Genomic DNA, 25,079 nt, shown 5'->3' with positions numbered 1-25,079 from the left:
GACCGACAAATGATCTGACATTTGACCTGGGAAAAGTTGACACTTGTGTTTAGAGCGACACAGGCAGTGTCGGCCTAATTCAAGACTTGTTTTTAAATTTTTTAGGGTCTATAAAAACGTTTTTTTCTGTAAAAAGAGAAAAATATGGGCCTACTACTCAGCTAGGACAATAATTATGCATGAATTCATTTCTAAATATCTTATAAATATGATTTTTTGATCTGTCAGTGTAATCCCCTCGTCTGAGATTTTGTGTGTGTGTGTGACATCCTACTGGCCGTTTTTTGTTATTGCACTTTCACACACACACACAAAAGTACACACAAAGGGGGCGGTGGCATGACGTGTAATGTGGGCGTGAGGTACACTGGATCTCCCGCGAAAGCGTCATGCGTCAACTTGGGATGCAGACAAACACAACGCAGAACTGCACAGTAAGTAACAAGCATATATTCATTGTAAATAAACCCAATTTAATGAGAACACGGTTATTTTTGTTGCGGTGAGGTAATTTCATCAAGGCAGTGCAACTTTTTACGCTGTTTTAGAAAGGTTTCATGATAGAAAATGAAAACTTTTTAATTCGTTTACGTAGATGCCTCGTTCGGTTGTTGCTGGTTATTCAGATATCTAATTTAAACACGTACGTGACGGTTGCTCCACCATAATAATTATCTCATATTAGGACAGGCGGTTGGGACTAAGGATGGATGGATTCATTTTGTCTACGAAGCGGATATTTTGCCGTGTTTTAAAAGTTCACGTAGCGTTAGTTTGCCGTGAACCGCGCGAGAACTATACAATTTTGAATTCTGTGTCGGCAAAATAGCGCTAGCAGGAGAGTTGCCGGTAGCCTCTCAGTACTATATTTTGCTGTGAAACGCGAGAGAACTACAAGTACTAATTCTGCGCCGGCAAAATAGCGCCAGCAGAAGAGTTGCCGGTCTCGCCTTTAACAGCTATCTTGCCGTGAGTCGCGCAAGAACTACAAGTAGGCCTACGAATTCTGCGCCGGCAAAAAACCGCTAGCAGGAAAATGTCCACTGCCTTTTCTCTAACGTTTGTATTTATCTTTGGCCATCTGTTACTTAATTAATGAGCGAGCTTGAGCATTTTCACGTATTGACAATTCCGAGGTGACGTCATCTCTCATTGAAAAGCATTAGACTTTGGATCGTTGTAGTTTGATTTGTGAGGATTATTTTGATTTTAAAATATGAGATGTTTATATTATTGTTTATAACAATCATTTAATTTTTTGAATATTTACTTTTTCTTTGGGTACAGAGGCTCTTGATTTAAAAAAGAAAAACATGCCAAGGCAAAGGTGTTTGAATCCAAAAAAAGAAGCAATGCTTTATATCGATACCGGAAGAGACAAACATGGACTTGATGTGAAATACATCAGTGAATTCAAAGGTAAGATACATCTAACAATAACAGTTAACTAAAAAGTGAATCTTCCACCTGACTTCATTATTATTTTTGTCATTACTAGGGAGAGGGGTCTTTGCTTGTGCTTCTTTTGAAAAAGGAAACTTCCTGCTAGAATATCATGGTGCACTTCTAAGCAAACAAGAATGTGAGAGGAGACAGAGATTGTACCATGACAAAATGAAAGCATTCATGTTTGAGTTTCACTTTGACGGAAGAACTTGCTGGTGCGTATTAAGTCCATGCTCCATTTAATTAGTCCATATTAAAAGTCCATAATTTGTTTAGACTCATTAGCTTTGAGTCAAAACCCGAATGGGATCTTAAATCAAGAAAATCAACACTACCGAGTTCTAACTATATAATATTAATAATTGGTTTTCTATTTGAAGTGTTGATGCAGCAACAGAGGATGGGTCACTAGGAAGACTGGTCAATGATGACCACATCAACCCAAATTCCACAATGAAGTATTTAAATGTGCAAGGAAAGCCCCATCTGTGTTTATTTGCGACACGGGACATTGACCCAGGAGAGGAGATTACATATAATTATGGTGACTCTGACTGGCCATGGAGAAGCAAGGTAATCATATCAGAATGTGATGAGTGGTTAGTGATCTGAAAATCTGTATTGACTGAATTAAACTCATGATGTTTGTCAATTTAAACCTCAGGAATCTGGCCAACAAAACACATCCACATCCAAGCTCACCGTGGAGGAAACTACATCTACAGCGCCCACAGATGCTCTGAAATCTTTTCAAGAGGTAAATCATGTACACTATTTTAGTGCTCTTTTACAGTCCATACGCTATGTACAGGTTAGGGTTGTCACAATACTAAAATTTCAAACTCAATATCGATACCCAGGAAAATACTTGATGCTTAATACCTTTCAATACCATACCAAAAGATATACTAATCCTAAAATAACAAAAATAATTAAGACAATCATTTTTTCACATGCAAATAAATAATTTAAACAAATGAAAGAATACGCCATATTAAAAAATGCCACTTTATTCTACGAATGACTGTCTGAGCCTGTCGTATCACTGGTCTTAATTTTCTTTGCGGTTGGAAGTTTTTTTTTGTTTTGTTTTTTAAAGACAAGCATGTCAATGTGCTCCTGTGCCCTTCTTGGCTTGCAAATGAGCCCTGAATTTACTAAAAATGAGGCACAACTTGAAGCAGCAATGCACGAGCACACTAAGCTAACCATGAGGCCGCGGCTAATGGCTAATAATAAAACAACAGTCACTTACTGAGCATAAGTCTAACCGCGGTAGCCAGCTAACGGCTAATAACAAAACAACAAGGCATCTGGCTTTTTCTTGTCCACCAAAACTGGCACGTTTAGCCCTCCTGCCACCACACTGGTCATACTAAGCAGCTGTAAAACATAGCTGAACAAGCAAGGTTGCAGTGTGGGCTCTCCTGGGTGCGGGAGCCTGTCTTCCGAGGCAGCGATGCTAGTGGAGTGTGCACGGCTGACGCTGCAGGAACGCTACCATGTATCGATAGTATTGATACCATTACAAAGAGATATTGTATCCGGATACGACGTGTTTGAAAAGTATTGATACTTTTGACAACCCTATTAAAAGTACACAACGTGAATGGATTTTAACGCCATCTTTAACTCTTAAAAAACAGACAAAGTTTACCACTCATACATGTCTGTGTTAAATGTTTCCTTCCTGTCTCTTTTGCAGCATTCTGACGCAGAGAAGTCTGCCCAAACCTCCAGAGTTGAACACATTGAACAGGTACATGTAGTTGTTCAATAGATTTCAACGCCATCTGGCAGTTAAAAACTGTATGCATATTTCTGCACTTTCAGTGAATTTGTAATCAAACATCATTTCTGTGTGTATTGTCTCTGTATTTTTCTCTTTCAGTGCATGATGGAGACAAGGCACTCCTCAATGAGTTTGAGCCAGAATGACCTGAGTCCACCGCACAATAGTTCTCAAAAGGTAAATTACTTTATCACTAATGAGTGTCATTTAGCATCCAACTACAGTAATTGTTTGCAGTGCTCTATCAAGTTACCAGTAATATTTTGGTGTACAGAGAAACTTATTGAAGGCTTGATAATATTTTGAATGGACCGAGTGTATGTGTGCGTGTGTTATCACCCAGATTTATTGTGTATTGGACTGACACATTTCGTGATAGTATTTTCAAGTTTTAAGTCACACCCTCATCCATAGGTTTGAATGTGTGTGTGTGTGTTGTGTCCAAGTATGGCATAGACTGACACTGGCATACACTGACTTTCGCCGAGAAAGCATTTCCTGTAGAAGTTGTCGCACTCACCTACTTGTGTGTGTGTGTGTTCACATAATCTCATGGTTTAGAGGGACATTTAACCTCATTGTATCTTTAAGTCTTACAGTCACCCAATATCACCTTTCTGTGGAGTTGAATCACTATACATACAGTATATAAATATACTTGGTAGGCTATTGTTTAAATGACCTAACATAAACTCTGTGTTTCTTGATCCTGCATCACTCTGAATCAGCAACGTAATGTAAAGCGTTGTCTCAATGAAGGTATGTCTATGTTTAATGTTTCCTTCCTGTCTCTTTTGCAGCATTCTGACGCAGAGAGGTCAGCCCAACCCTCAGAGGTTGAAGATATTGAACAGGTACATGTGGTTGTTAAATGGATATCAATGCCATCTGGCAATTAAAAACTGTCAAAGTTTACCGCTCATGCATATTTCTGGAACTTAAAACAAATTTGTAATCAAACAGTCTGATGGCACCTGTGTGTATTGTCTTTTTATTTTTCTCTTTCAGTGCATGATGGAGACAAGGCACTCCTCAATGAGTTTGAGCCAGAGTGACCTGAGTCCAGTACGTCGTGAGCCACTCAACAATTCTCAAAAGGTAAATTACTTTATCACTAATGAGTGTCATTTAGCATCCAACTACAGTAATTGTTTGCAGTGCTCTATCAAGTTACCAGTAATATTTTGGTGTACAGAGAAACTTATTGAAGGCTTGATAATATTCTGAATAGACCGAGTGTGTGTGTGTGTGTGTGTGTGTGTTATCACCTAGATTTATTGTGTATTGGACTGACACATTTCATGATAGTATTTTCAAGTTTTAAGTGACAACCTCATCCATAGGTTTGAATGTGTGTGTGTGTGTTGTGTCCAAGTATGGCATAGACTGACACTGGCATACACTGACTTTCGCCGAGAAAGCATTTGCTGTAGAAGATGTCGCACTCACCTACTTGTGTGTGTGTGTGTTCACATAATCTCATGGTTTAGAGGGACATTTAACCTCATTGTATCTTTAAGTCTTATAGTCACCCAATGTCACCTTTCTGTGGAGTTGAATCACTATACCTGTACATACAGTATATAAATATACTTGGTAGGCTGTTGTTTAAATGACCTAACATAAACTCTGTGTTTCTTGATCCTGCATCACTCTGAATCAGCAACGTAATGTAAAGCGTTGTCTCAATGAAGGTATGTCTATGTTTAATGTTTCCTTCCTGTCTCTTTTGCAGCATTCTGATGCAGAGAGGTCAACCCAACCCTCAGAGGTTGAAGATATTGAACAGGTACATGTGGTTGTTAAATGGATATCAATGCCATCTGGCAATTAAAAACCGACAAAGTTTACCGCTCATGCATATTTCTGCAACTTGAAACAAATTTGTAATCAAACAGTCTGATGGCACCTGTGTGTATTGTCTTTTTATTTTTCTCTTTCAGTGCATGATGGAGACAAGGCACTCTTCAATGAGTTTGAGCCAGAGTGACCTGAGTCCAGTACGTCGTGAGCCACTCAACAATTCTCAAAAGGTAAATTACTTCATCATTAATGAGTGTCATTTAGCATCCAACTACAGTAATTGTTTGCAGTGCTCTATCAAGTTACCAGTAATATTTTGTTGTACAGAGAAACTTTTTGAAGGCTTGATAATATTTTGAATAGACCGAGTGTTTGTGTGTGTTATCACCTAGATTTATTGTGTATTGGACTGACACATTTCGTGATAGTATTTTCAAGTTTTAAGTCACAACCTCATCCATAGGTTTGAATGTGTGTGTGTGTGTGTGTTGTGACCAAGTATGGCATAGACTGACACTGGCATACACTGACTTTCGCCGAGAAAGCATTTGCTGTAGAAGTTGTCGCACTCACCTACTTGTGTGTGTGTGTGTTCACATAATCTCATGGTTTAGAGGGACATTTAACCTCATTGTATCTTTAAGTCTTACAGTCACCCAATGTCACCTTTCTGTGGAGTTGAATCACTATACATACAGTATATCAATATAATTGGTAGGCTGTTGTTTTTGAAATTACCTAACATAAACTCAATGTTTCTTGATCCTGCATCACTCTGAATCAGCAATGTGATGTAAAGCGTTGTCTTTATGAAGGTATGTCTATGTTTAATGTTTCCTTCCTGTCTCTTTTGCAGCATACCGACACAGAGAGGTCCGCCCAACCATTAGAGGTTGAAGGTATTGAACAGGTATATATGGTTGTTAAATAAATTTCAACGCCATCTGGCAATTAAAAACTGTCAAAGTCATGCATATTTCTGCAACTTCAGTGAATTTGTAGTAATTAAACAGTCTGATTACACCTGTGTGTATTTTCTCTGTATTTTTTTTTTCAGTGCATGATGGAGACAAGTGACTCCACGTTGACCTTGTCCCAGGGTGACCTTAGTCCAGCACTTGAGCCTCAGACCAGTTCTCAAAAGGTAAATTACTTCTTCTTTAATGAGTGTAATTAAAAGTACAATTACAGTTAACGGTCAACAATTGTTTCCTGTGCATGTCAAGTCATCAGCAATATTTTTGTGCTCTGAGAAACTTCATTGGATGCTTGATAATTGAAGTCAGAGTTTGTACATATTTGTTCATCTAAGTTTTTTTTCTGCTAGCAATCCCATATGCTTATTAAATATTTTGCTAACACTTTTTAAATAAATACCCCCCCCCCCCCCCCAGGACTGTTGGAAACACCTTCTTGAGGTCTCAACACTGTCACCCTTTGACAAGTGTGTTCTATGCTTGGGACATATATCTTCTTTTACATGGACTGGATACAGATGCAAAGGTAAACCATATATTGATAGCATTGCTTTGAGTCCAAATTTAGACGATACAGCCAGAAACCAAACAAATGATGCCATTGGCCACCGAACAGTTGTCTGCATTGTGGACATGATGTAACAATTTAATTACTGGCAACTCTTCTTACACAATATAAAATACAGCACTGATTGGTACAGAGAAGAAAATTGTTTAAAGAAGTTATGTTGAAACTGTAACTGGCACTGTTTGTTTGACCCAACATTTTCTAACTCTGTTCACAGCATGTTCAAGAGTCTGGCATCTGTCCTGCTACAGACGAAAGAAAGCAGAGGATGAAATATTAGACTCGGATGAGGAGCAGAACTCTGGAAGCAAATATGTCCCTGATTCAGATGAGGATTCAGATTCAAGCATGACTTTGGTGCCTCATCAGTCTAAAGTACGACAGAAGGAAGGAATACCAGCCTTACCCACTAACAACTCTAACAGTTTGGACACACATTTTCCAAATGACGCTGGCACATCAAAATGTTTGCTCACAGATGTCATTGCTGGCGAAACGTCAGATTCAGAAATTTCTAGCAAAGACTCATCAAATAAGCATGTGAAGAACAAAGATAAAAAATCTCTAGAACATCTCAATTTGACCAATAGAAATGACTGTTTTGTTTGTGGTAAGCCACAAAGCAGACTGACTCGCCACCTGAAAGTACACATGTCTCACCCAGAAGTTTCATATGCATTTTACCTCCCTGGTCACTCTCAGGAGCGCAAGACTTTGTTTGAAAAAATGCGAAACAGAGGAAACTTTCATCATAACATTGCCATACTCCAAGGTGAAAATGGACAATTAAAAGTGAAAAGGGTGCTAAAATCTACTGCAGTGGCTGGAAACTTTGTGCATTGTATGCACTGCCAGGGCTTTTACGCACGCAAAGAACTGTGGAGACATGTCCGAAGATGTTTGTTAAGGCCAGAAAATCGCAATCTGGATAAACAAGCTGGAAGAGCCAGAGTTCTGTGTTTAGCTACAGCCCAAGATACCGTATTCAGTCAACACTTCTCGAGTGGAATGTGGAAGCTTCTTAGCACAATGAAGACGGATGACATTGGCCTTGCTGTACGAAATGACCTATCTATTGTTCATTTGGCCCAGTCCCTGTACAATAAACATGGTCAAGATCCCACAAAGTACAAACATATTCGACAAAAGCTCCGAGAAGTGGGACGACTGCTGGTATGTCTGCGAGCAAACTACTCTGTACACAGCCTGGAGGAAGCCATAAAGCCCTCAAACTCTCAAACAGTTGTTCAAGCAGTGAAGCAAGTTGCTGGATTTGACGAAGAAAGCCTCTCCTACCATACACCAAGCCTGGCTTTGAAATTGGGGCACACACTAAACAAAATCTGCGACATCATTCATTGTCGTGCACTAATGGCAGAAGATGCAGCACTGATGAAGGCAACTGAAACATTTAGGAAACTATATACCTCCAAGTGGTGTGAGTTGATTTCCAACAAAGCTCTGAGCACATTGAGCAGTGCCAAGTATAATAAGCCAACAACACTGCCCTTTACAGAGGATATCCAGGTACTTCACCAGTACCTTCAGAAGACTAGTGACAGTGCTGTTAGTAACTTGATGGAGGAAGCAACACCGAAAAACTATGCTGAAATTGAAATTGAAGGTGAGTGTTCAGAATGTCAGATGATCATGTTTAGTAGGGGTGGGAAAATATGGGTACCTCAAGATTTGATTCACTTCCGATGCATCATTAGTACATTTGTATTTTTAAAACAATTGCAGAACTCAAGGAAGAGCAAAGATTTATATTTCATACTGACTTTTATTAAAGTGGCAAGGCAACCTGGTTTACAATAGTGTGTCAACACACATTTCAAAAAGTGCCAATGGCAGCGTTTGCTGTAACAAATGTTTAACTTCTCCCAGTGCAATATGCAGAAGACAACAGTGGCTTTTTATTTTTATGTAAACTTTAAAAATCTATTTTTAGTATCGGTAACTCTGAATCGAAGCAGAATCTTTTTAATACGACGATTGATGCATGAAAAAAAAACAATTATCGTTCTCACCCCTACTACTAGATGTGGCATCCTTTCCATCTTGCATCTGTTACAGCTGTACTTCTGGCCAATTCTAAAACTTGATGCCTTGGGGTCTGATGCCTCACTGATCTTTTATTATGACTATCTTTTTCTAGGTAACTTATCATTCAGTGAGAATGAAAATAATGAAGGCAGTGACTCAGAGGGCAGCGGCACAGAGGTCGGAGGACCACTTTGTGAAGATGGCAAAGACCTGGATCCAGCCTCAGACTCTATGATCCTTGAGCGGGAACAGAACTCTGGTGGCCAAGGTAGGTTCTCTGTCTACTTTACAAATTTTCTCTCAGCAGACGAGGCAACAAAGGCCGCCCGGTATCAGTATTTGTTGATGAGACAATTTTCACACGTCGTTTTTGTTTTTACCAGATAAGCTGTCACATGTGACGTCTACAGTAGGAGACACAGTCCCTTCAACTGGCGGTAAGACAAGCTTTAGGATCTTTGGATTATGTTATGAAAATATGCAATGATGTAAGGCCTCCTGAGCAATGAAATGAGCTAAAAAAAAAACATAAAATAAAGTCACGTAACTGCTTAAGACTAGATGCAGTCGGTAATGGTCTTTTCTTTTGCCATCCTGCAGCCACACAATAGCCTGCATTAGGCCATAAATAATGGCTGTGGAGAGTACTATCTACTTCCTGTTTTTGTGTTGCAGCCACTGTAATTGACAAATAATCTGTGACATTAGTTAGACTTACCTTCTGATTGTTCAAGTATCTGTAAATATATATATATATATATATATATATATATATGTATTTTTTGTTTTGTTTACTTACAGTCTTCTCAGGAAAAGACGATGCTGATCAAGAAAGTGAGGCAAGGAGACAGCCAAAGAAAATGTGGAGCAAAGCCGAGGTCGCTGCAGTGATGCGACATTTTGGAAGCCACATAAAAAAAGGAAAACTTGCCTCCAAAGTTGAATGCAGCCAGTGTAAGCGGGCAGAGGACCCTGTGCTGTCACAACGGACTGTACAGAATATTAGAGACTTTGTGAGAAACCGAATAACCACAGCCAAAAGGCAGGCCCAGAAGAGACGGTAAACCTATTTGCTGGTATCTCACTGAGCAACGAATGCTTGCGAACATAGAGAATTTGGAGTTTTTGTCGGGATTCATAAAAGGTTGCAGAAATGTTCAGTTTTCACTTGTCAGTTTTTCCTGTCGCAAAGTTTTTTTTTAACATGTTCAGACAGTTTTTCACTTTTTGCAAGCATCTTCTGAAACCTTTTATGAACCGTGACAAAAAAAAAACAAATTTGCTATTTACCCAAGCATTCATCACTCAGTGAGATACCAGCATGAGAGTTTCATTTAAAACTAAATTCAGGGAACTTTTTATTTATGTATTTAATTATATTTTCACTTAATGCTTCAGACACTAAGAACTCCCTGCACTTTTTCTCTTAGAAATTAAAACAAAAATCTTAAGGGAGATCTGAAGTATATGCCACAAAGGAGGTGGGACTTACGACTTCTGTAGGTCACACACACGCTGTTTCTGGTTACTGTTGCAACATAAGGGTGGAAGTGCGAGTATGGGGCACGGCCTATATGGCGCTACAATAACTGGTATCAGCGTAGGTGTGTGACTTACGGAAGTTGCAAGTCCCGCTTTCCCCGTGGCATATACCCCATTTACTTGCCTAATTTTCAATTGACCTTAACACAAGCTAATGACCCTGGCAGCACCCAGCACTTTTTGTTAGCAAATAGACCAATTTGTTTTAAAACTTAATGTTTAAAATTAAACTAAAAGCCTTTAACAAATTTGAAAGTTATAAACATGCTTAATAGCATTTCAACATTTAAAAAAAATATTAATTTTGACCCCATTTTTTTCTTTTGCTACAAATGAATATCAGCTCCAAATGTGGTTATTGGCCTCTTTGACTACAAATAATCAGTATGGTGTCGGCACTGTCTATCACTACTACTATAAACTCTATATTGGAATATTAAACTACAAGGCTCTGAATTTTCAGTAGGATAAAAATGGCACACCAACACGTAGTGCGTAGTGGCTCGGAACACCTTGATTAGAAAGGACTTTGTAGAAAACAGTGTACAGTGTCTAGACCAGTCATACTTGTTAATAAAACATCTGTGTTTACTTTAATTTAGATTGCGTTTGTATGTTTTTACGTTTGTGATATTACAGCTTGGTAAGTGTGGGGTTGCTAATTTCTGAGGTTTAAAGGAGCCTGTGTCATTAAATAGACACTTTCCTACATTCTTTGTGCAGTTGCGTCTTAATTTGTGTGGCTGCAAATGTGAGGTAATTGTCTTTTTAAAGTCTCAATAATGTTGATGCTCATTACTGTCGTATTTTTTGTATTAGTCATGAAGAAACACTTACAGGGGTGAATTCATCATCCATCTATATCCAATTGCTCTCTTTTGGTTCTGTTCACCTAATGCATAGTGGTGTCAGGTGGTGTATTTATGTTAATTTTGGGTGGTGGGGGGCGTGACTACCTTGTCCCTTTAAAGTCACCTTAATCCTGTTTTGTCCTTGTAAACCACAATTCAAGTGTCGTCCCAAACCACCATTTTGTCAGGTCTGATATCTCAGGTTGTTAACCTCTTTTCTAAGCTCTGAAGGGTGCTAAATTCTTCTCAATTTTTTTGAAGTGATTTAGCCTTACTCCCATCATTCTAAACCCTTTTAAAAGGTGTGTCAACTTAAATCACCACCGGGCCTGTTTCTGAAATTTGTCAGTCTATACCATATAAACAGGTATGCGTGTGTGTGTGTGTGTGTGTGTGTGCGTGTGTGTGTGTATGTGTGTGTGTGTGTGTGTGTGTCTGTGTGTGTGTGTGTGTGTGTCTGTGTGTGTCTGTGTGTGTGTGCGCGCGCGCGCGTGTGTGGGGTCTTGTTTTTGTTACATAGTGGGGCCAACATTTCGGGATTTCACAGAGTTGTGGGGCCAAAACCTAAACTCTAAAACCAAGTCTTGACCCTCAAAAAGAAGTCTAAACTTGTGGGGCCCAGCAAAATGGCCCCACAACTCTGTGAAATCCCTTCTTTTTGAGGGTCAAGACTTGGTTTTAGAGTTTAGGTTTGAATTGAGGAATAGGGGTAGGCAATCATTTTTGATGGTTGAAGGGAAGGGGCTGGGAAATGCATTATGTCAATGAGATGGCCCCACAAAGATAGTAAAACAAACCTGTGTGTGTGTGTGTGTGTGTGTGTGTGTGCGTTCCAGTGCGCTGAGTTCACAAGGGACATCTGTTAACGGCACTCTGACAGGCTTATGTAACAGCCCACTCTGAAGAAGAAGAAAAAAGAGAAACGAAATAGAGGAAGTCCGTCTCACTTGGCAAGGCACTTTCTCGTTTCGCTTTTAAAAGTGAGCCTCTGAGCAGAATGTTAAGGTAGCAACAACAAAAACGCGAATAGAGAAAAAAGGGAGGAAGGGTTTTATTGAACGTGTTCTCCACGCACTTACTTTCCAAAGAGCTCTCTTGTGCGCATCCATTCTCATGTTTGCTCTTTGGCAGCGTCTGACGAATCAAACGTGTCAGGCTCACGATTAATGCCTTGCGTTTATGCAACGTCAGCGCATCTAATGGCGTGGAATCTCTCGCTGTTTTGGACGCCTGATGTCCCCGCCTCTAAATATATCCCACCCGGCACACACAAGACACCCAACGAGGTGGTGTCATGTCTTGTTGTGCTCTCCGTTAGTTACAACAAGGCGCCTAGACATGTACTAACAACGCAGTTGACACGGTGACTTGTTGGTGCCTATTCTGAACGCACGAGCAACAAAATAGAAAGAATTTGTTCCCGGGTCAAACTGACGTCATAAAACATTAATTTACAACAGCTAATAACGAATCCGAGAAATGAAATACATGGTTTTCACCCATGTGATAAAAATATTGGCTACTCACGTTATATTATATATCGTTATATATCACGTAAATATTGGCTACTCACACTATGTGCACCTGCTTTACACCCAGCCAATTATGCAATGTCTTCTTGTCTGCAAGATTGAATAATGATCAACCATCAAAGCGCATATTTTCGACTTTTGACTTCTCTCATCCCACAAAATGTCTGATTAAATTGGTTGCTGTTGAAATGTTAGACCAGTGGAGGACAGTAAAGTCTTTCTCTTCTGTATCAGATGCTCTTGACATCAATTTGGAATCAGAATCAGAATCATTGGACAACATCATTTCAGTCATCTTTGAGTCTTTGATCATTTTATTTTTATATCCTCTGATTGGTTGGTAGGAGCAAAACTTGTTACAACTAACTTTGTTGAGCAAAACACATCTACATTTAATAATAAGCGTCTCTGGTGATTGTGACGTTTTATTTATTTTTCTCGTGTTTTTAAAATGTTATTTACATTAACTCATTCACTGTCATTGACGGCTATAGACGTCAAAAATTCATTTTAACTTTTTCTATTAGTTTAAATTTTTTTCCCACTTTTGCTAACAAGAGTATGAAAACCTAGGGAAAAAAATATTGTAAATTTAGAACATATATAAAATTTTTGATTAATCATTAGTTAACAAGTGAAGTCATGTGATTAATTACAATAAAAAAATGTAATTGCCTGACGGGCCTAATTAAAAAAATAAAAAATAAATAAGGGCCGTTTAATCGTAATTAATCGCAATTAATTGCATAATAATTTTATATCTGTTATAAATGTACAATTAAAAAATCTAGGTTTTCATAAAAAAAAAAAAAATTAAACTAATGGAAATAGTTCACATGAATTTTTGACGTCTATAGTCGTCAATGGCAGTGAATGAGTTAATACTGATTCTGAGTGGAACTGTACCTACAGTTTTGTGGTTTGTAATGTGCAGTGTGATAGTAGTGCTATTAAGAAGGCCCGGCTACTAAATGTACGGTCCGCCAATGTGTTCCAAATAATCGAGACTGCCTTGAATGCACCCACACTTAAAAGGGAAAAGCAAACATCAATGTTTGAGTTGGTTGTTGACTATTCAAGCCTGTGATAGCACATTTGCCAATGAAGGGATTTTTTTTTTTGCAAGATTAAGTGAAAAGTAAATCCCCACTATTAGCAGAGGATAGGAGCACAAAATGTTTATAACTGCCTGCAGTAACCCCCAAAACAGTTTAATATCATTTAAAACAAATTTTACAACATAACAAATACAGTTGGAGATAATTGTAAAACCAAACAAACAATAAAAATAATTACACTCATAATATATTAAATTACAAAACATGCTTGGTTTTAGAAAAGTTACCAGTGCTAATGCTAGCAGTCAATGGACAATCCTATTGATGGGCTAATAGCAAATTAGCATCAAGTTCACGGAAGGGATTTATTTACCTTCTAGTAACGACTAATCACACACAAACGCTGACATACAGAGAGTTAATATAACAATTCTCACATTCTCGCATATATTCTTCCAAATGTGTGAACACCATTTATGGTAATAAAGTTCAAACCTACTTTCTGCTTCTAGTCTCAATATAAGGGCACATCTCAATGCGTGCACCACACTGCCTCTAAGAGGCCAAAGCACACACAGCAGTGTGCGTTTTTTCTTTCTCATTTATTGTTCTTTATTTGTATTGCTTTAATATATTTTATTTTACTTGTTACAAATTTATTTTCTGGTTGTTCTTTCAACCAAAATGAGTTTTGGTAGTTGAATATACACTGTCTGACTAATTCCCAAACATAGTCAACTAAACTTGCCCTGGCATGAAAATGAAGATTCACCATTTTGACGCCAAGCTCGTGTGCGCCCTTGAAAATAGAGCCACATATCTCAGATTTGCCCACTCAATGGGAACGCCTTAATTTAAAAAGTGTTGACCACATACGGCAAACTCCAAATGGGTGTGCTTAGTTAAACAACTCCTGGGACAAAACAAGCCTTGGCATTCATGCACATGCCATCCCCCACCCCCACACACACACACACACGTACAAACACACACACATACACAGAGCCGTTCTATTGTTTCCCTGCAGATTAGATTAAATTGTGCAGCTGCCATGGAGAAGAGGCCATTGTCCTGTGGTGAACTTTGTGATGTTGCTCATAAATGACTTCTTCTGACAATGCATAATCACTGTAAAAGAAGCACACACTGGAACAGAATCCAAACGACGTGCATGCGTGTGTGTACAAAAGCCTCCCTGAGCGTCCGTCTCTCTTTCAGGCAACATGGACACCAACGCCCACTCGAACCCCTTACATAACCGTATACATTCTTTCCTCAAATGACCTGAATGCAATGTACAGAGCCGAGGCACTTGCACCACGGAGGATTGGATGATGTAGGCTCTGTTTATACTCATGTGAAACTGATGGTGGCAACGACAAGCAAACAAGCTAAAAGGCCGCCTCGTCTTCCCACCGCAATCCTACGTTGTAGACCATTAGTAGCCCAGACAGATTCTGTCCATCCAAGCAGAAACGCTCCACGTACGAGCCAGTCCGATATCATGTCAAAATAGGAGCGAGCGGGGTGGTGTAGTTGGGATTGGGAGGAGGAGTATGGAGGAGAACACAATGCTCCAGAATTCTCCAGCTGCTGTGGGATACACACTCATGTATATCATTCCCATCGCAGTAAAGACAAGTTATACTATGTTATCGAAAACAAAAGATAATTATGCTGCTTGATTGACAATGCAGATCAATTCCAATGTCATTCCTATATCCATATCCAAAGTGTCAAGTCATTTTGATCATGCCTACTCAATTTTTCTAATCATATTAAACTTTTTGCATATGTCCTTGAAATTGCTGTCCACCCTGTCATTTTGGGGGAACTGCCCCTTTATGAACTTTGATGTTTTCAATGACATCACTACTTGTCTTTCTTCAGTAGAGGCCACGGTCATTTTCATCATATTATGTGTATAGCTGGATGTTATCAAGCTTAACGTCCACTCTGTCATAGTGAAATATCAATTGAAATTCAAAAGTACAGACAGTCTTTTCCGAAATGAATCATGCTGCTGAATCACTAAATGCGAACATGAACCAAAAATGTCCATCCTGTCATTATCCACCCTATCAGCAAGCTTAAATATTTTTCTGTTTGCACGTACACCGCCTAGAGTTAATTTATACCCCAAAAAATGCAACATCAGCTGAGGCAATTAAGCAGCAGGGTGTGTGTGAATATATGTTTGTTTTTTGTTACCTTTTGTTGAAAGTGTACTAGGCTATCGTGTCTATCCTTGACCATTCATTCTTACTAGCCGTGATAGGCTATTTAAAATTAGCTAGCAACGTTTACTTTACCGTAGACGTGCGGTTGTATAACTTAAGCCGGTTGTACTTTGCAACAATGCACTTTAAGCTTCTTTTATGAAGTTTGAAACAATTCCAAACGTTAGACATTCTATCTCTTTTACCAACGTTTTCCTGCTAGCTCATGCTAACTTCTTTTGCAGTAACAGTCCACGAGGAAAATCATCACAGCAAAATCCCGCAATAGATGAAATAATCAGTGTTATAAATTTGATTAGAAAATATGCGATGCAGAGAAGCCACAAAAAGTGAACCGTGATATAGCGAGGGATGACTGACAGATACCATGAAAAGTGACTGTAAAACGCATTGCGATGACAGAGCAATCTGATTGGATGCTTTTTAAGTGTAAGTAACTATTTATTAGTTTAATATTTTTTTTCACTTTTGTTAACAAGAGTATGAAAACCTAGAATTTTTTTATTGTACATTTAGAACAGCTATAAAATGCGTGATTAATTGTGAGTTAACTAGTGAAGTCATGCGATTAATTATGATTACAAATTTTAATCGCCTGACGCCCCAAATTTTAAATAATGTTTTCTTTTCTTTTTTTATTACTTCACTGCCATTGACGGCTATAAACGTCAAAAATTCATTTAAACTATTTCTATTAGTTTAACATTTTTTCCACATTTGTTAAGAGTATGAAAAGCTAGAATTTTTTTTATTGTCCAAAATTGTGATTAATCGTGAGTTAACTAGCTGGACTCTAGCTGGATTCTGAAGTATTTGGTTTAGGTGAACGGTATGGGATTTTTAATAGGTTTTAGGTGAACTAATGAGTACACACTCACACACATGCACACACACACATACACACGCACATGCACATACTCACGCTCATACTCACGCACATACTCACGCACATACAAAATAAAAATTAGAGAGCAATGATGATGACATGTCGAATCGGTAAAATTACCGAATGAACAATACTGAGCTCTCTCAAAAAACAAAAAAACTAGTGAAGTCATGTGATTAATTACAATTAAAAATTGTAATCGCCTGTCGCCCCCAATTAAAAAAAACAACTTTTTTTTAAAAATTAATTTATGGCAGTTAATTACCTCCACCGAGATAAAACGGACAAAATGTATTGTTTTGATTAACTGGTTTGTCCGTTTGTTTGTTGCCAACATTTAACAAAATTTCCACAAAACTTTAAGTACTGAACATGAACCTGATATATTTTGGTGCGCTTCGAATAATTAATTGTCGGCTTTCGTCGTTACAGTCCATTCACGCCAATCAAAGCGGTGCATTGGCTAACCAGATGCAGAAGAGGGAGTCGAACCTTCACAATGACCATCCACGTCCAACAAGTAAGACGTTTCATTGTTCCACTTTGGATCCTGAGGCAGATTTTCTGATACATGGACGTCATTAGATTGTGTGTCTAATCTAATCAACGCAAGAGGCTCATTAGCCGTTTGGCGCCTTTGAATCTAGCCTATTTTGTATTTTGCGTGGTGACGTCTGTTGAATTGCCTGATAAGTTGTGCGGTGATGAAGGAACGCACAGCAGTGTTAACGACATCAGTGCCGGCCTTCGTTACGTCTGCAGCACAAGGCGGCGTATTGTGAGGCCCTGCCGTGCACAATGACGCGTTCTTCCTTCGTGCTATGAGACCTTTCGGGCCTGACGTTGCTGCAGGCCCGCATTCTACTTCATGTTCCTTAACACTTTGGAATAACTGCAAATCTACCTTAGTTAACTCATTCACTGCCATTGACAGCTATAGACGTCAAAAATTCATTTGAACTATTTCTATTAGTTTCACATTTTTTTCCCACTTTTGTTAACAAGAGTATGAAAACCTGTAAAAAAAATTGTGCTTTTAGAACATATCAAATTTGTGATTCATCTTGAGTTAGCTAGTGAAGTCATGTGATTAATTACAATTAAAAAATGTAATCGCCTGATGCTCCTAACTAAAAAAAGATAAGAAAAGATTACTAAAAATTAGGGATGTCAGACAATTAAATGTTTTAATTGTAATTAATCGCATGACTTCAACAGCGGCAGCACGGTGGCTGACTGGTTAGCACGTCCGCCTCCCAGTGCAGAGGACGTGAGATCGAGTCCGGGCTTCGGCCTACCTGGGTGGAGTTTGCATGTTCTCCCTGTGCTTTCCTGGGTTTTCACCGGGTACTCCGGTTTCCTCCCACATTCCAAAGACATGCATGGCAGGTTAATTGAACACTCCAAATTGTCCCTAGGTGTGATTGTGAGTGTGGTTGTTCGTCTCTGTGTGCCCTGCGATTGGCTGGCAACCAGTTCAGGGTGTACCCTGCCCAAAGCCAGCTGGGATAGGCTCCAGCACTCCCGCGACCCTTGTGAGGAAAAAGCGGCCAAGAAAATGGATGGATGGATGGATGGATGGATGGATGGACTTCAATAGTTAACTCATAATTAATTATTATTTTTTTATATCTGTTCTAAATGTACTTAAAAAAAAAATTTTGGTTTTCATACTCTTGTTAACAAAAGTGGGAAAAAATGTGAAACTAATAGAAATGGTTCAAATGAATTTTTGACGTCTATAGCCGTCAATGGCAGTGAATGAGTTAAAGTACTGCACATGTTTGTATTTTAGAACACATGTGGGGTGTTGTTTACTCGAAGCGGTAAAGCTTGCTACCAGAGTAACCAGGGCTGATAAATACGAGATAGTGTAAACCTGACTGCTCCGAAGGTATTGATCTTTATTCACACGTGCTACAGGTTGACCTGACTTGACTCATAAAGATATCATGTCTGCCTAAAACTGGTCCAGTCTAGAATCCCGTCACGTTGACGCACTAAGGTCGCGACTTTGCATTTGATTGTTGAACAACTAAAGATCGTAGTTGACCAAGGATCAGTGCCACGGAAAGATGTTCTGCAATCAGAATAATCTAACCTAGTGAGGCTAACCGTTTTCTCATCCATGACCACCACCATCTTATTTTCAAACTCTCCGACCCAAGCAGACATATGAAGAGTATGTTACCTTGATGTTCCGTGGATTATGATTGGGGGCAGGGGGCAGTGTGCCCCACCAGAGCCATCTCTTTTTAAAACAGGAGGTCCTCAGGTTGCAATGAAATGCTGTAATCTAAAGTCACTAACCCAGCTATGGTAGTGTTGTAAAATTACTGTACACTTAATATTTATATTGTCACTGTCAAACAGAAACATAATTGCACGCACAGTTTAACCCTAATGTATTGTATAATGTGTAATGTATGTTGTAAAGTACTGTACAGTGATATTGCCAGTAGTTTAAAAGTTAACAATGATTTATTTGGAAACAACTTTAAAACTTACCTGTGAATGATGTTTTCATTTTATGTACAGTAAGTTCGGATAGCCTGCATGCTATCACTCACTGAAAAGACGTTTATTTATTTATTTCTGCCTGGCTCACATTCACGATCAACGCGTAGGAAACGGAGCGACCTGTCAATCAACTAGAGTGGCGTTGGCACCTAAAGCAACAGATTCCTCTTCATGACCCGCCCTACTCATTCTCTGATAGGCGCATCCGTTTTGATTCCTTTAATTAACCAATAAGACAGCGAGTGCAGGCCAGCCAATTAGATGCAGCGGAGGGTGGGCCATGGCCACTGATCTATATATTACTGGATAGCCGATAGCAGGGCCCGGCTCTGGCAGAGCCGATTTAGTAATATATACAGGTTAGTGGTCATGGCTGAATGGTGCGCAAAAACTGCGCATCCAGGAGGATTCACAAGTGGGTAGACGCAAAAGTGAGGATTTAGAAGTGGGTAGACGCAAAACTGACTGAAAAAGAAGTGGGTATGCGCCATATGCCCGTGTATACCCTGGACTACACCTTCAGCTTGGGAGACAGCTGATCTACTTCCTGAGCCAAGCAGCTCTTGCGGTGTGTTAGTATCTATAACCTACATTCTCTTTAATTACACAAGAATATTCACTATTTGTAGGCTGCCCGGGTCCCTAGCACCCTCAATTGGCAGGGGCACATTGTATAGAATATATATTGTGGTGATATTTATTTTTATTTTGTCATCATGAGCATACTCGGTATTGGAGTAATTCAAAAGTAATCCAAAGAAATCAAGTTACATTACTTTAATATTATGGTACTTGGATTATGTTACTAACTACATTTCTTAGCAGGTAACTTGTAACTGTAACTGAATACATTTTAAAAGTAACCCTCCCAACCCTGTCTAGTTGATCCCGTCTGGAGTGGCAGAGAATTCTGTTCGAGTACAGGACACGAGAGCAGTAGAGCAGTGGTGAGGTGTGCATCAGGGATCAGCTCTGAGTCCCTTTCTTTTTGCAATCCTAATGGATAAGCTGACAGATGGGCCGAGAATGGAATCCCTATGACGTTCACAGATGACATTGCGATCTGCAGTGAAAGCATGGAGCAGGTGAGGGAACATTTAGAAAGGTGGAGGCATGTGCTGGAAAGAGGAAGTAAAAGAGAATATATAAGCATGAAAGAGTTGAATGGGAGGCGGGGGGGGGGGGGTAGAGATAGCTAGGATGGATGGTCATGCACATTAACACGTACTGCAAGCCATCAGACAAACACCGTGGCAAGGACAAATCTTCAGAGCAATTCAGGTGATCTAAATTGCCGCGTCTGCTGGATCGGCTACCATTTTATTGCAGTTGTGTAACTTTGTTACACATCGCATGGATTTTTGCCATCTGCGTGGTTTGGTAGCTTGCCATTGGGCAGAGACTAGAATCAGATCCCCACTATTTTTTATTTTTTATTTTAAAACATCACTGACGGTGCAGCAGACAGTCAAATTGTCTGCCAAGCGTGCAATCATGCAACTCCATTACACATTTAACCCAAAGACATTACAACAGGGTCATTGCAATGTCCAGTCTGAGTGTTGCTGAAGAGACGTTAGGAAACAAGTCTCTGGTCCCGATTGGCTGCTAACGTTCGCTCGGGGGGCTTTCTCAAGACGTGAGCATGGGAGCCTCGTGCACAAGAGAAACGGTGTCACGCTACTCGGAGGCCCGTTTTGTCTGGGCATGCAAGAGGATTGATGTGCATTCTCAGGAAATGAGTGATGTTATAACAAGCTAATGATTGGCGCGGCGCCAACAACTGGAAAACGACAGTAATAGCGCAACATGGCTTGCCAAAGCTAAAGTACATCACATTTGCATCTCTTTTCTTGGGCACTGCTAGCTACTAGCTGTCCCTAGTCTTGTTGACCCAGTTAACCACAACAAAGGGGCCAAGCTGCAATTTGTCCGCGCCAGACGGAGAAAAACTGTTGGTGCAAGTTCACTGCAATAAAGCAGGGCAGGTCAAAAAGGCAGCAGACGTGTTCGTTCGTCCTCACTTCCTGGATGCCCTTCATCAGACAGCCGTCATTGTCGCCCTTTAGGAGGGGGGGTGGGGGGGGGGCAGCCTTGTGCAAGCGGATTGGCTGTTTGTGGTGAAGCTGTTGCTAAGGGAGGGTCTCGGCCCGTAAAGGCAATTCAAACGCCATACTTTGTATTTGATCAATTTAACGTGTCATTATTTTATTGTTGGGCGCGCAGGGGAAACAAAGGCATCAGTGATTCGCAACTACCAAATGTCAGGTTGACTTAAGAGGTACTAAAGGTTATGTTTATGCCTCCACATGCACACCATTTAGAAACTAATTTATTGCAGCACCATATTAAAGCGTTATCAGCGCCGACACGAGAATGCATTCCGTCTTTATGACAGTAAGATTGTTCTGTCACGGCGGGGAAAGAACTTAGAGATGAATATTCGACTTGGTGCTCTGAAATGAGTTCTATTTGCATAAAAGGCCACAGTTCAAATATGAAAGCATCAAAGTAATATATATATATATATTTTTAAGTACAGACATTAGCCATAACAGTAAAGATAAATTTGTAACACGCTAATGAGATCAAAACAATTTTGCCTTGAAAAAGATAATACTGCTGATGGAGTCAGAGGACTGTTTTGTTGGTTACCTTACACAGCTGCAAACATTCTCACGTTACATTTGTTTGTCAGGAAGCGCGGTAATGTGCCAAATCAATAATGTCAATTTGACCTAATTTCTGTAATTGAGCTGTCCAAGTGTCAGAAATGACAGCAAATTCAGGTAGACATTGTTTATATGCATTATTGATAACAGTTTCAATCCAAATTTACTGTTACCCTTAGAAGATCAGACTTCACTGAGGACAATTCATATTAACTCATTCACTGCCATTGACGGCTATAAACGTCAAAAATTCATTATTTTAGCTTTTTTTTTTCACTTTGTTAACAAGAGTATGAAAAAATAGATTTTTTTGGGGGGGGTACATTTAGAACAGATATGAAATTTGTGATTAATCGCGATTCATGCGATTAATTACGATTAATTACGATTAAAAACTTTAATTACCTGACGCCCTAAATTTTTTCTTTACACTTTTCTTTTTTTATTCATTCACTGCCATTGACGGCTATAAACATTTCATTTAAAAAAAAAAAATCACCACTTTTGTTAACAAGAGTATGAAAACCTAGAATTGTATTATCGTACATTTAGAACCGATATAAAATTTGTGATTAATTGTGAGTTAACTAGTGAAGTCATGCAATTAATTACAATAAAAAATTGTCATCGCCTCTTGCCCCTAATTTTGTTATGATCTTTTTTTAATAGTGAATTTATGGCAGTGAATGAGTTTAAAAAAAATACTAAAAACAACTGTTTTATTTTATTGTGTATATTTGTACAAATTGATGACATTTACTAATTCAAGTTTATATTCCCAACCACAAACGATGTACTCTAATGTTAAATACAATTCTGCACTGCCATGCCCTCTTTACAAGTTTTTTTTTTGCATAGTTTCCCCCACTTTAATGTCCAAGATCATCAAACAAATCCCTGGCGTCAAAACTGCACGTTTGTTCAACTATCATTAACATTGCATCAACAGAGTACAAGCCATTTCCAACACTTTAGATTGGTCAATAATTTGTAAACAAACAAACAAAAATAACACCCACATGTGTGGTAAAAATGATACCCACATGTATGGACTGACCAAAAGTATTGATTTTAACTCATTCACTGCCATTGACGGCTAAAAACGTCAAAAATACATTTGAACTATTTCTATTAGTTTTAACTTTTTTTCCCCTGTTTTGTTAAGAATGAAAAGCTAGAATTTTTTTTTGTACATTTAGAACAGATATAACCTTTGTGATTAATCGTGAGTTAACTAGTAAATTCATGCGATTAATCAATTAAAATTTTAATCACCTGACGCCCCAAATTCTTAATAATCTTTTCTTCTTTTTTTTTGTTTTTAATTCATTCGCTGCCATTGACGGCTATAAACGTCGAAAATTCATTTTAACTAATTTCTATTAGTTTACATTTTTTCCACTTTTGTTAACAAGAGTATGAAAACCTAGATTTTTTTTCATTGTACATTTAGAACAGATATACAATTAGTGATTAATCATGAGTTAGCTGGTGAAGTCTTACAATTAATTACAATTAAAAAATGTAATTGCCTGTCGCCCCTAATTTTATATATATATTTTAAATGAATTTATGGCAGTGAATGAGTTAAAAAATAAAAAAATAAATATATGAAATTTGCCAAATTGTGACTCCAGTGAAATGTCAAAATCAGACAAAGACAAGACAACCCAAGTAAACGCAAAACACAGTTTGTAGACAGTGATTACTCAGGGAAGCTATAAGGCCCTGTCTAAAAAAGTACTTTATACATTTCATTAAACTTCCTTGTGTAATCATAAATCAACTGTGGCTAATTACATTTTTCAGTTCATTTTTACTGACCACACCCAAGCCTGGTTACCTCCAGACCTGTTCAATCAAAAGTCACTCAAACAGTACTTGTCTGATAAAAGATCATAGAAAGGTGCAATACAATACCACAATCCAAAGAAATTCCAGAACAGATGAGAAATGAAATAGTTGACATATTTCAGTCCGGAAAGAGTTACAAGGCCATTTCTAAAGCTTTAGGCTCAAGTAAATTACTACAAAAACTACATACAGTAAATTACCCCAAGAGCACAGTGACGACTCATCCAGGTGGACACTGGTCAAAAATGACATGCATAGCAGAATACCACTGAACAAAAGAAATGTAAAGGCTCTTACTTTTGCAAAGAAAACATCTGAATGGCTCCTAAGACTTTTTGGGGAATATTCTATGGAGTGACAAGACTACATCTGGCGTAAATGGAAGAGCATTTCAGGAAAAAAGAACATCATACCAACAGTCAAACATGCTCGTGGAAGTGTCAGTGCCTGGGGCTGTTTTGCTCATCACGACTTGGGACGACTTACTAAAAAATAAAAAAATAAAGGTTTTGGAGTGGCCTATAGTTAAAGTCCAGTCTTGAAACCAACTGAAATGTTGTAACATGAGCTTAAAAAGCCATTTTTGCTCGAAAACCCTCCACTGCCGGTAAATTACTGCAATACTGCAAGTAAGAGTGAGCCCAAATGAGTCAATAGAGATGTGAAAGACTTGTTGCTAGTTATGGAAAATACTTTATTTCAGTTGCTGCTCAGGGTGACCCAACCAGTTTATACGTTTAGAGGGAAAGACAGCTTTACATATTTTTTTCCTCTAAGCAAAATCACAGTAGGTTGTCTTTGATACTTACATTTGTTTGATGATCATTCCACATTAACTCATTCACTGCCAATGACGGCTAAAGACGTCAAAAATTCATTTGAACTATTTCTATTCGTTTTCCCCCACTTTTGTCAACTCGTGAATGAAAACCTACAATTGCTTTTATTGTACATTTAGAACATATATAACATTTGTGATTAATTGTGAGTTAACTACAGAAGTAATGCGATTAATCACGATTACAAATTTTAATCACCTGATGCCCCTCATTTTAAATATTTTTTTCTTTTGTTTTTTAAAATCGCAATTAAAATTTTAAATATTAATTAATCACTTGACTTCAATAGCTAACTCACGATTTATCACAAATGTTATATTTGTTCTAAATGTACAATAAAAAAATCTGGGTTTTCATACTTTTAACAAAAGTGGAAAAAATGTTAAATAGAAATAGTTCAAATACATTTTTGACGTTTATAGCCGTCAATGGCAGTGAATGAGTTAAAGTGCA

At 38.6% G+C, this 25,079-nt stretch overlaps 1 protein-coding gene across 2 annotated transcripts; it reads left to right on the top strand.

The window, feature by feature from the left end:
• The first annotated feature begins 124 nt into the window (after positions 1 to 124).
• LOC144059446 (uncharacterized) lies at positions 125 to 10,885 on the top strand. Of its 2 annotated transcripts, none has more exons than XM_077578548.1 (18): positions 125 to 434; positions 1,288 to 1,419; positions 1,499 to 1,661; positions 1,827 to 2,019; positions 2,111 to 2,203; positions 3,152 to 3,205; positions 3,338 to 3,415; positions 4,039 to 4,092; positions 4,247 to 4,336; positions 4,974 to 5,027; positions 5,182 to 5,271; positions 5,898 to 5,951; positions 6,099 to 6,185; positions 6,436 to 6,544; positions 6,804 to 8,210; positions 8,745 to 8,900; positions 9,016 to 9,069; positions 9,434 to 10,885. In XM_077578548.1, the coding sequence occupies exons 2-18, from the start codon at positions 1,314 to 1,316 to the stop codon at positions 9,694 to 9,696; spliced, it is 3,105 nt and encodes a 1,034-aa protein (XP_077434674.1). In that variant the 5' UTR covers positions 125 to 434; positions 1,288 to 1,313; the 3' UTR covers positions 9,697 to 10,885. The 2 variants fall into 2 exon arrangements, with proteins under 2 accessions (XP_077434674.1, XP_077434675.1); XM_077578549.1 differs by lacking the exon at positions 125 to 434 and adding an exon at positions 496 to 507.
• Positions 10,886 to 25,079: the final 14,194 nt, after the last annotated feature.

Source organism: Vanacampus margaritifer, chromosome 10 (genome assembly GCF_051991255.1).
Source record: "Vanacampus margaritifer isolate UIUO_Vmar chromosome 10, RoL_Vmar_1.0, whole genome shotgun sequence".
NCBI classification, from domain to species: domain Eukaryota; kingdom Metazoa; phylum Chordata; class Actinopteri; order Syngnathiformes; family Syngnathidae; genus Vanacampus; species Vanacampus margaritifer.
This window is presented reverse-complemented; position numbering and strand designations above follow the sequence as displayed.

Excerpts from the sequence above, each read along its gene's own strand:
- LOC144059446 (XM_077578548.1), top strand. The coding sequence starts at position 1,314 with ATGCCAAGGCAAAGGTGTTTGAATCCAAAAAAAGAAGCAATGCTTTAT. Across the intron at positions 5,028-5,181 it reads AGGTTGAAGATATTGAACAG|TGCATGATGGAGACAAGGCA; the intron begins GTACATGTGGTT and ends TTTCTCTTTCAG. Across the intron at positions 8,901-9,015 it reads ACAGAACTCTGGTGGCCAAG|ATAAGCTGTCACATGTGACG; the intron begins GTAGGTTCTCTG and ends TGTTTTTACCAG.